General features: G+C 54.2%; 1 protein-coding gene across 3 annotated transcripts; it reads right to left on the bottom strand.

Annotated features, from left to right (window-relative positions):
- Positions 1 to 1891: 1891 nt before the first annotated feature.
- Positions 1892 to 11710, bottom strand: USF2 (upstream transcription factor 2, c-fos interacting). Of its 3 annotated transcripts, XM_053604776.1 has the most exons (11): positions 11580 to 11710; positions 11263 to 11309; positions 11036 to 11154; positions 10712 to 10912; positions 10134 to 10284; positions 9932 to 10019; positions 9577 to 9635; positions 7049 to 7071; positions 2948 to 3042; positions 2650 to 2778; positions 2537 to 2556 (listed from the first exon to the last, which is right to left on the bottom strand). In XM_053604776.1, the coding sequence occupies exons 1-10, from the start codon at positions 11639 to 11641 to the stop codon at positions 2658 to 2660; spliced, it is 966 nt and encodes a 321-aa protein (XP_053460751.1). In that variant the 5' UTR covers positions 11642 to 11710; the 3' UTR covers positions 2537 to 2556; positions 2650 to 2657. The 3 variants fall into 3 exon arrangements, with proteins under 3 accessions (XP_053460750.1, XP_053460752.1, XP_053460751.1); XM_053604775.1 differs by lacking the exon at positions 7049 to 7071 and having other exon boundaries at positions 1892 to 2556; XM_053604777.1 differs by lacking the exons at positions 7049 to 7071; positions 10712 to 10912 and having other exon boundaries at positions 1892 to 2556.
- Positions 11711 to 11936: the final 226 nt, after the last annotated feature.

Genomic DNA, 11936 nt, shown 5'->3' on the forward strand with positions numbered 1-11936 from the left:
CTGGCCAGCCACCTGGGGAACCCCATCATGACATCACCCTGTTGATCTAGAAAAAAGTCCTCCTTTTGCCTCAGAAGTTGGAGAGGTCATCAAGCAGAATTGAGGTACCGCTTTCCTTCCCCACCCCCTCCTGGGACACCCTCATTCACATGGAGCGTGACAAGTACCCCAGCTTCAGGCTCTCTTCACACATGCATAGGTTCTGGGGGAGCACTGAATACCCAGGTGCAGGGGTGAGGGGGATGGCAGAGTGTTCCTCAATGCCAGAACCTGGAGATACAGCCCACAAAACTGCGAGATGTTCCTGCAAGCTTTTAACCATAGAAGACAGTGGTGACGGTGACCACTGACATGTGAAGAACATGTCTCAGATGTTGGCAAAGATATTGGCACACCTTGTGCTAACTCTCTAAGCTGCTCCCAGCTGCCCCATCCTGGGCTCTGCTCTGGATTTGGGGGCCGTTGCTGCCTTCTCAGCCCCCTGACCCTGGGGGCTTGGCTTCCCACATCCTCCTCTGAGGACCTTTCCTGTTCTTGGAGAATTACTTCCTTCACTTTACAGGAAAGGACCTGAAGGCAGAGATTAGGACACTGCTCAAGATTGCCTAGCCCAGAGCTGAGCTGGGATTCCAGTCCGACTCTAGGCCTGTGCCCTTAACCACCAGGCTCTCCCCCCATCCCCAAGCTTGAAATAGTAGAGCACAGTGGTTGTGCCAAAACTGGTCAACAGGGAAGACTGTGCAACATCCCAACTCCACATTCAGTGGCACCATGTTGGTGCCTTGAAATCAACAGTGGTGGGAGAATTTACACTACAGGAATTGGCAAACCCTACAAACCAGGGCTTTCTTTTGGAAGCTGGTTTCCAGGAGACTGCTGGATAGACAGGGGAATAAACCCAGGCTGCCTAACTGTGGCATCTTCACACCTATCTACTACTAGAACACCTCAGGGTGCACACAGCCCAGGAGACCCACAAACTTTGGTTGCAGAGATAGGCCCTTCAACATTTGGCTATTTTGTTTCTTGACTCACTCTAGGACCATCTAGTGTCAACCGTGTCACTGGAGCCCAGGAATGTTGCCAAGGCCCACTCAAAACCATAAATATGGACAGGCTCTTGGAGAGCTCCCTACCATATGCCTCCCCATTCATAAGGGAGACCTAAGATGGGAATGGCCAGTAAAAGGAATAGGACTCTCAAGGAAGAGACCAGTTGGGAACACTTGAGATGGGGGCAGAGAGCCCAGCAAGGCGACCAAATGACAGGCCTAGCTCCTCGGAGTGGATGGGACCTAATGGGGCTGCAGGATGAGGAAGACTCTGGCAAATGGCCCCATGCTCACTCACAGGGAGAGGCAGCAGCATCCCCCAGCCCTACCAGGCGTGGCTGCATCTCAGCTCAGGCCAGGTTTCATCATCAGCCAGGGGCAGGGGTCACGGCACAGGCGCCAGAGCCACGGCACAAGGCGACAGGCTGACGGGCCAAGCTTGGCTTTCTGGCCATCTGCCCTCCCTGGGGGTGGGGGGCTCAAGGCCAGGCCCCACCATTGGCTGTGCAGAGGGGAGGGCTTCAGCCCAGAAGGGCAGGGTCAGAAGCCAGGTCTGTTTTCAGGAACTGCTGACACGGGAGACCCCAGCCTCTGCTCCAACATGGGACATGTCCTCGACCCTAGGTTCCCCCACCCCCCCAACACACCCCTAAGGCCTCAAAGAGGACATTCACTTCTTAATTCCTCTATCCGTCCAACCAATGAGTGGGCACCCAGGGGTGCGGGATGGCTGGGATTGGCCATGTCCACAACCACAGCAGCTGAAGCCCTGCCATCACAGAACTCGGCATGGACCCCAGACCGCCTCCCCACTCCCAAGATGGACAGACACGCAGTCAGACAAGGCGGGGGCCACATGGGGCCAGTTTATTGCAGTTAAATACCTCTCTATTTTTTTGTCCATTTTTCCATAAAGAAAATTAAAACACACATACATACGCACGCACATACGCACACACGCGCGCACACACACACTCAAAGGGGAGCAGGGATCCAGAAACAAGAGGTGGGGTAGGATGTGGCCTCCCTGCTGCAGGGATGGCCCCCCACAGGCTCCCCTCTTTCCCATAAGCACCCTGTCTCAGCACCTCTAGAGACTGAGGAGGCAGCGGATATGGCAGGGCCTGTCCTCTTCCCTCTCGCCTCCAGGTGAGAGCACTAGAAGCGCCAGGGCTTAGTGAGGGCAGGAGAAGACAGACAGACAGACAGATGGGGAGGGAGGACATTGTTTCCAAGTCAAGGATGGTGGGCACTGTATCCACAGAAATGCATTATTTCTCCCCATTTTTGTTAAAAATCTACTATAAAAAAACGCAGCTGGGGGAGGGGCAAGTGTCCCTCTCTGTGCTAAGGGCTGGGGTAGGGGGCAGCAGAGGCCGGCACTGGTGGCGGCTGCACGGTGGGCAGGCGGGTGTCACTGCCGGGCGCTCTCGCCCACCAGCTCCAGGTTGTGCTGCTGCAGCTGGGCTCGAAGCAGGGCATTCTCGTTCTTCAGCTCCTCGATCTGGCAGACACAACGGGGGCAAGGGAGCCCAGGGCTGGCTGCTGGCATCTGGTGCTCTGGGCTCCCCACCCAACTGCAGGCCCTGGCACCCACCTGTTGCCTCAGGAGCTCATTGTCCATCTGTAGCCGCTCAGCCTCCTTGAAGGTCTCCTGCATGCGCTGGTTGGTCTGGCGAAGCTCCCGGATGTAATCACAGGCCTTTGACAGGATCCCTCCTTTACTCTGCGGGAAGGGGGTGAGCACATCAGAGTGAGCACTGCCTGGTGGCCCACCCAGGATGAGTCCTGGGCCCCAAGGTGGTCTGACTTTCTGGAAGGGGTTGGAGGCCTGGCCCACCACAGCAATTGAGGGTCAGGTGGCTGCCTGGCCAGAGGGAGCAGTGGACACTCACCGCTCCTGTCTTGCTGTTGTCTGCATTACAATCTGGAATGATTTTTGAGAGTTGGACGATCCAGTTGTTGATCTTGTCCCTCCGCCTCCGCTCCACTGCAGGAACAACAGCCACAAACACCACTGCGCTGATGGCACTTATTGGGGGTACCCCAGCAGCGTCCCTCAGAGGGGAGATGCTGAGACCGGAGACACTGAGGTACAGCACAGCCCCAGCCCAAATCTAAGCAATGGTAAGTGTGGGCTGAGAAGTGGACCCAGGCAGCCAGCTTCCATGCCAAGCTGACCCTCAAGTGCCACGTACCTTTAGGGCCAGAATCATATGTCAGGGGCTTCCCATTGGTTATGTTGCCCAGCTCAGCATATTTTTCAAAATTTGAGCCAACATTTAAAACTCAAGGCATTTCTCAACAAAATTGGCATCTTTTGAAAAACAGAGCTTTGCCCACAGTGGGTGTGTATTCTTGGAGGGTAGGAATGGGCCAGAGCCCCTCGCCAGCTCCTGCAGCCCCAGACTGGTTCTCCAGTCTCCCCAGAGGCCTCAGGCTGTGATTCTGTTTTTCACTTCATCTCTATAATCAATCTGACCATGTCTCACCCCCACTTAAAATCCTTTTCCAGGCCCCTAGCAGCTGCACCTGTGGCTCTGGCCTCACCCAGGAACACGAACACTGCTCTGCCGGCCAGGGGCGGCAAACCAAAGGGAGATCTTACATGACAAAACCACATGTGTGATTTTGTTCCATGCAACTTCACAATCTTGTTCAAACTTTGCTGAGTGGCAGCTGCCCCTGAACACAGGACACATGCCTTTTAGTGGCCACGTCCCATCCTTCTGACACCTGCCTGGGGTGGCAGCTGCCCCTGAACACAGGACACATGCCTTTTAGTGGCCACGTCCCATCCTTCTGACACCTGCCTGGGGTCTCCGTACACCTGGTGGTGAAGGGACATTGGGGAAAGTGCCCAGTGAGCATGAGGAGGGCGGGCCAGAGCATACCTCCTCCTCATCACACCCAGAGGACACACCTTATCCAACTCTGCCCTTCCTTTAGAATCCTTGTGGCCCACTGCCAAGCAAATCCCAGCTTCATCTCTTGGTTTTGTCCCCCTATTGCTAGCCAGCCCTTCTCTACCTCCAAGTGCCTCCCACTTTGGCCAGAATGAAAACACCTTCCAGTGACGGGCCCCCCTCCTCCCCTGCTCTTCTTTTCTCTGAAACCCTGATACCAGCCCTGGGCTTAGTGAGTGCTTAATACTACGTCACTATCATGGTGAGCCAAGCCTTCCTGACAAAGACAGCCACCCCAGTCTTCAGGTCTCCAACAGTGGCACTCAGCTGCAGACAGTGTCTCGGTGTCTGTGGAGTGAGGGGCCTCCCCATGGCCCGGCCTCAGAGCCCAGGCTGCAGCTTCCCCAGTCGAGTCAAAATCTTAAAACTCACCACTGCACCATTGCCTGCAGGGCCTTCCTGGAGGCTGAGTCTAGGGGGGACTAGCCCTGGCTCTGCCCCATCTGGCACTCAGTGCCATTGTGAAGTACACGTGAGTGGTGACACCCAAGCACAAGTGTTACAACCGAAGACTATACAAAATGCCTGGGGGATGTCAGGGGAAAAGCCATGGTTTCTGCACCAGAGTGGGGGTATGACCAAACCCCGGATAAAGACTTAGCAAACACTGGGCTGGTTCCTGAGAGGAAGGACATCAGGCAGACAGGTGGCAAGAACCCAGAAGATGTGACATGAAAATAATACTGCAGGGTGGGGGGGATTGGTGAGCTCCCACCTCCCACCTATGGGCACAACATAAGGGTACACAGCACACCTCCTGGGTGCGGGACACAAGTACAACAGGGACTTTACCTACCAAACACAAACAATGTAACCTAATTACTTGTAACCTTGTATTAATCTGAAATTAAATTTAAAAAAACAAGAAACTACACTGAGAACGGGGGGGGGGGCGGGGGGGGGCGGGGGGGCGGGGAGAGGTTGTAAAAATAGGTTGTCAAGGCCTTGAATGCTCTGCCAGCAGGTCTGGACCTCATCTTCTTCTCCTCTAGAGGTCCAGGCCCGTTAGCCTAGGCCCTGTCACTAGGAGGTGATGATATGGTCAGGGCTTTGGCTTGGGAAAACCATTAGGCACATTTAAAATGGAGGAAGACCCATTAAGATCAAGGATATGTCTGTTCCACAGAAGGACCTCAGTTACACCCATATAACAATTTAAAACACAATTTAAAACCAAAAGCTGCCAGAACTGGGCCACACCTGTAATCTTAGCACTCTGGGAAGGTAAGGCAGGAGGATTACTTGAGGCCAGGGGTTCCAAACCAGCCTGGACAACATAGCAAGATCCCATCTCCATACAAAATAGAAAAATCAGGCCAGGCACAGTAGCTCACGTCTGTAATGTTAGAACTCTGGGACTCTGAGGCGTGTGAACTGCTTGAGCTCAGGAGCTCAAGACCAGCTGAGCAAAAGTTAGACCTCGTTGCTACTAAAAATATAAAAACTGAGGCCAGAAGTTCACTTGAGCCCAAGAGTTTGAGGTTACTGTGAACCATGATGATGCCATGTTATCCAGGGTGACAGAGTGAACGTATCTAAAAAAAAAAAAAGAAAAAGAAAAGAAAAGAAAAATCAACTGGGTGTGGTGGTGCACACCTGTAGCCCCAACTACTTGGGAAGCTGAGGCAGGAGAATTACTTGAGCCCAGGCTTTGGAGGTTGCAGTGAGTTATGAGGATGCCACTGTACTCTAGCCTGGGTGACAGAACAAGACCCTGTCAAAAAAAAAAATTGCTAGGACTAAAGGAAGACTGGACAAATCCACAAATACAGTTGATAGAAATCAACATTTCTCTCTCAAAAACTTACAGAACAAGTAGGCAAAAGAATCAGTTCAGAAAACCTAAATGTTCTCAACCAACATGATGACCTCACCGACACTCAGGGACCCTCCACCTGACAATGGCAGATCCATGTTCTAGTCAAGTGTGCACAGAGCTTTCACCAAGCTACACTGTACTGGGGCTATAAGGTAAGTCTCAGAAAATTTTAAAGAACTGAAATTATACAGAGTATGCTTTCTGACTACACACAAATAAATTACAAATCAGTAACAAAAACAAGATCCAGGACACCCACAAATATTTGGAAATTAAGCAACATACCTCCAAATAAGACAAGGGTCAAAGAAGAAATCACAAGGAAAATCGGAAAATACCTTGAAGTGAATGATAATGAAAATACAAAACACAATAAATCCAAACAGGATGCAGCTAAGGTGGTGTCAGAGTGAAGTCTGCAGCCATTAAAGTTTACATTAAGAAAAAAAAAGGTTTAGAATCACCTTTCAAAGCTAGGAGGCAAAAACTTCCAAAACACAAAACACAGCAAAGTAAACCCAAAGTAAGTAGAAAGAACACGTTTGTAACATTCAGAGTGGAAATCAAGGTAACAGAAAAGGTAATTCCATGTGACATTTAAAACTCTGATTTTAAATAAAGATCTGGATTTCCAGCTTCTCGGAGGTTCTAGCAACAGTGACTCTCAATTCTAACATGACAGCAACGGGCTGGCACTGAGCAAGGACTGCTTTCAGGCAGGACATGTGTGTCCCAGTTCACCAGGACCCTGTTCCCTTTCTGACACACGGAGGGTTTGTCCCTCCCTAAGGCCCTGCAGGCACTGGAGCTGGTGACTCTGAGACAGGCAGCAGTGGGACTAAGAAGTGGTGGGAAAGAGAGGAAAGGAGAAAGAGGGGCTGATTTGAAATCCACTGTGACAACAGAACTCTGTAGTTTGAGGCGGGGAGGGAAGAAGAGGGCGGAGGCTTCTGTTTCTGGTAACTGAGACTAGGGTGCAGCGGCTCTGGAGCATGACCTGTGGCATGGGAGCCTTGGAGAGGGGAGACAGTGAATTCTATTTTGGACAAGTTGAGTTTGAGTGTCTCAAGGACATCCAGAGGGGGAGATTTTAAATGGACAGTTCAAAATACGGGTCCAGAGAGGAGAATGGAGAAAGAACACAGTGCTGACCACCACGAGGATGCAGGCAGTAGGTGAAGCCCAGGGGGACATCTGGAAGCAGTTCTCACCTTTCCGTGGGTCACACAGTCTTCTGGAGAAAAGAGAAATGATTAATAACTGCAACTGGGAACAGAGTTTCAGCTCAACTAGAGCTTCTGAGGGCCATTCCTGGGCCTCAGGTGCCGTACTTCCCAGGCAGATGAAGAGGGGCCTGCCTTAGAAACACCAGCAGGCAAAGCAGTTTCTCAAACTCACCCACTGTGAAGAATCACCTGGGAACTTACTGAAAACACAGGTTCCTGGCCCTCTTTCTGATCTACTCATTCAGAACCTCCTGGGAGAACCCTTGAGATCTTGACAAGCTTCCCAGGAAGTCTGGGAGCTTTGTTCTGAGGTACGTGAGGGGGAAAGGAAGCAAAGAGCATAGGAGAATCAGAGAGGGTAGCACAGAAGGAACATTCCCGAAAGGAGAGGAATAAGCAAGGTCAGATGCTTGGAGCTCAGACAGGAAAGGAAGCCAGCAGATTTGGCAATGAGGTCATAGTGGTGACCTTAAGTGGCACTGTTTTGGTAGAGAAATGAGCCAGACTGCTGAGGGTACCGGGGGGATGGGCAGGGCACAGCTGGAGGATGAGGGCAAGCTTATGAAGAAGCCCCTTTCCATAGGATGAGACAGACTCACTCAAGACTGTTGGGAAGCAGATCAATCTAGGGAGAGGCACAGTGAGAGCAGGGTGGGAAGGTGGCCAGGTGCCACCATGAGAGTCCCTCATTTCAGTTTTATCATGTGGCATACCACACACCGCTGGGAGCCTGTCATCTCTACTCCCTACGTCCTCACTAGCAACCTTGGGGCAGTCATATAACACTATTTTACAGAGGGTGAGACAAGAGCAGAGATTAACAACCACCCTGGAGGTCCCTCATAAACACACACCCCAAGCTCAGACTGAAACCAAGCTCGGACTCACCCCTTCCCTCTAAAGGGGCTGGAGCTCAGCATGAAACCCTGATTCTTCCTCCTTGGAGTATTCCCTATGCCCATCCCCTCTCGCCCTGCCCTGTCTCAGGCCCCCGCCTGCGGTCACTTCCTACTTTCTGAGCCTCACCATCCAGCCTCCATGCAGAAATCACCCCAGAATAAAACCACAGGAGCAGGGACATCCATACTGGGGGGGGGGGTCATTTGAGCCCTCTGTGATCTGGCCTTGGCAGCCCCCCCACTGCCACCTGCTAACTTTCTCTTTCTTCTCCTGAATTCTGCTCCTTCTCAAACACAGCAAATCTGGGCCAACGCAGGGCCTAGGCCTTTGTACTTGCTCTTCTCTCTGCCTGGGACTCTCCCCACATTCTTGACTGGTTGTTTCCTAAGGGCTGTTCAGATCTCTGCTCAAATGTCACCTCTCAGAGAGGCCTTCAGCGCACCCTGCTGCCATTCCTCTCCCTCCCCTCATCCAGCCATACTTCCCAGCCTGTGACTTATTGTGCCACCTGATGTTATACTGTAACTGCGTATAATTCCTGTCTGAGAGCTGAGATTCTGTTCTGTTACCCAGGGTACCACTGCCCCAGCAGGCCTGGCACAGGGCAGGGGATGCAGGCACGTAGTGTATGTTGAATGAATGCCTGAACTCAGTGAGCTGCTTAGAACACAACTCAGTAGACGAAAGACTTCCCACCCCATCAAACACCCTCAGAAGTTACTATCTCACTGACATTCAACCCTGCCTCAACCCTCCCAGCTACACTCCACACGGACCCTCGGCTGCAACCAAACCAGCCCTCCCTGAAGCAACCTGACCCATGCTGCCTTCTTCCTGGCAGATGCTCCCAAAGAATGCTTTCTTGGGGAAGCCTTGCCTCATCCCTCATCCTTCATGCCCCATCAGCCAGATACGAGCCCTCCCTGCCTTTGAGCTTCCCTGACACTTAGGCCAACTCCAGACCTGGCGCAGGGCCCACGCTGCTCAGCCTGGAATCCACCGTCAGTAAACATTTGGTGAACGATGGCTGTTTGGGTGCAAGGGCTGTCCTGGCACCACTATGCCCACTGCAGTGGCTACGACTGAAGCACAGGACCTAGGGGGACAGTGTTGCAGCCCAAAAATGATCTTAGGTGAGACTCCTGGGGAGAGCAGAATGCTCAGCCAGCCAGAGACACAGCTTCCTGTGGTGTCTCTCTCAGATGTGTTCCCCAGCAGACCAGAGCTATTTCTGGAGGCCAAGCAGGCATGGGAACAATGTGAGTGCAACAGCTAATGCGGGGAAAGGTCAGTCCAGGTGAGCCACATAACCCAATTTTTCAAGAGGGGCAGGAAATCCATGTGGGAATGTGAAATCAACTCTTCAGATGTTGGTCATTAATTCAAAATCACTAGCCAGGTGTGTCAAAACACATGCCCAATTCCAGCTCATACTTCCTGCCCTTCTGTTCTAATATTGGACCCTCTCCCCTTCCCAGTCACCACCTTTAGCATCCAACAAGCATCTCTCCAGCAGAGCCATCGCCCTATCTGTTATTGCAAACACGGGGACAGGCTGAGCCTGTGAGGCTGTGGTGGCCTGGGCTGGCCCAGGAGCTCCACCTTGTCCTTACCTTCATTGTGCTGAGCTCTTCTTCTTTCATCTCGGGGAGTTCTGGTTCCATCAATTTTTCTAGAAGAGGGGGGGAAAATGGGCATATATTATCTCAGGCCTATTTGCCCTAGCATTCACTAACCTGCTACACTTGAAAATTATCTTTGCAAGATAAATCTATGTGCAGAAAGAGGAAATGGCACTTTCGTTACCCAGACTAGAGAAGCAACAATAGGCCAAAAAATTCACCATGTGCCTGCTGTGTGAACTTCCCAGCTCCTATTCCAGAAAACCCTCCCTTCCTTTGGCCCCAACACCAGGCCCTTCAGTGTTCCCTGCTCATGGGAATAGGGCTGTGTCCAGGGTGAACATACGGGGAGTAGGGGTGTGTCCGGGGTGCAATTGTCCTCTGTGTTCCTGTCTGAAGCACATCCTGGGGCGTCATCATGACATAGAACTGGCCTGCAGGGAGAATGGGGGTTAGTGCTATAACGGGGCAGAGCTGGAACCACTATGGGACTTCTCTACCTAGCAGACCTGTTGCCTTCCAGGTCTTCCAACCTGGCTTCTTCTTACCTCCAGCCTGCAAGCTCTGGTCTGTGGTCTGTACAGACACAGCCGTGGTATCGCCCACACTGGACGCAGGGAAATACGCAAATCTCGCCTCTCCGCTGACAGCCTCGGCCGCTGGGCTGCCACCATTACTGAAGGGATTTTGGATTACAGCCTGGAGAGAAGGAAACAGAGGCAACCCTTAGCCATCTCTATTCCCCCATCCCATTTCCCTGTTGCTTGTGAGATAATAACGTTCTTTGCCATAAACAGGAGTGGGACCCTTCTACCTATATCATTCCATCCTGTGTCTTGTTATAACTCTGGAACTTGGCAAATACTTGGCAATCACTTGCCCAGACAACCCACTTTTAACTCTAAGAAACTTTTCTTTTAGAGATATCATCCCCACTTTATAGAAAAAAAGAAAAACTTTAAAAAAAATTCCAAGAGTTCTTGCCCAAGGAATTACTGGGCATGACAGGTAAGTGACCCCACAGCCTGAATGGAGCATATGTATGTCAGCTGCCCCACTCCCTGGAAGTCCCCAAGAGCAAAGTCAGTGTCCCCTCTCCACCCCCCAGGGGTTGCTGGGCACCTACCAGCGGGAAGGGCGCTGCGGGACCTGGGGGTACAGAGGCAGCAGCGGGGCCCGGGCGCTGGGCTGCCCCGTCCACACCCACCTGGGTCACAGCCTGCTGCCCCCCCGCGAAGGCAGCGGTAGACACGACGCTGACGGCGCCAGCCGTGTCGCCCTGGCCGTCCAGGGGACCATCAGTCACCTGGACTACGCGGTATGTCACCTGCAGGGGGCGGCAGAGCGGCGAGACCGGCGCTGGGGCCAGGTCCGAGCCTCTCCCAGACCGCCCGCTCGACCCTCCGCTCAACCCTCCACTGGCCCGCCGGGCTCCCAGCCCGCTGCTCACCTGTCCTCCATTAGTCTCTGTGCGGAACTGGTACTGGATGTTGGAGTCGCCAAACGCCGCCTGCTGGACGCTGGTGATGGCCACCGCCGTCTGCTCCTCCGCCCCAGGGCCGTCTCCGCCTGCGGTCGGAGGAGGGTAGGGGGATAGTCATTGGTCGCGCCGGGCAGGGGCCCCCAGCCCCATTCCTGGGCGCGGCCGCAGCCCCAGTGGGCCCCGCAAGCACTCACCTTCCTGCAGTTCGACGCCCTCCTCGGCCTCGGGTCCCTTGTCGTGGCTGTGGAGAAGACAAGGAGAGGAGGGGTCAGGGCTGCCAGCGCCCCTGCCCCTCCGCCCAGGTGCAGGGCCCCAACCCGTCCGACTCCGCCTGACGTTCGGGACACCGCTAGGACCGGGTCCAGGGACATTAGGTCCGGGTGTCCCCCTCCCTCACGGCCTCCATCTTGAGCCGGGCCTGGCGGCCGCTCGGGATCATGGCGGCCCAGCCTACAGGCCGAAGGGCCGGAGCCCGGACGCGCGAGGGCACGGCCCGGCCGGGCGCTCTTACCTGGCGGTGGCAGCAGCGGTGGCCGAGGCAGCGGGATCCAGACCCGGGTCCAACATGTCCATGGGGGGGGTAGGGGCGGGGGGGGGGCGCGAGGCCCGGGGGGAGGGGAGGGGAGGGGAGGGAGGGGAGGGGGCGGGCGGCCGGGGGGGCCCCGAGCCCGGCGCTCACGCCGCGCGGCAGGAGGGGACGGAGGAGACACGGGAGCCGCTCGCGCTGATCACGGGGACAAACAGTGGGGTCATGTGAGGAGGAGATGCCGCCGCCGCCGCCGCCGCTCCTGCAGCCGCCACCTCCTCCGGCCGCCGCTGCCTCCGCCCGCCCACCGGCTCCGGCGGCTCGAGGCTCCGGGACGCAGCG

Source organism: Nycticebus coucang, chromosome 10 (assembly GCF_027406575.1).
Source record: "Nycticebus coucang isolate mNycCou1 chromosome 10, mNycCou1.pri, whole genome shotgun sequence".
NCBI lineage: Eukaryota > Metazoa > Chordata > Mammalia > Primates > Lorisidae > Nycticebus > Nycticebus coucang.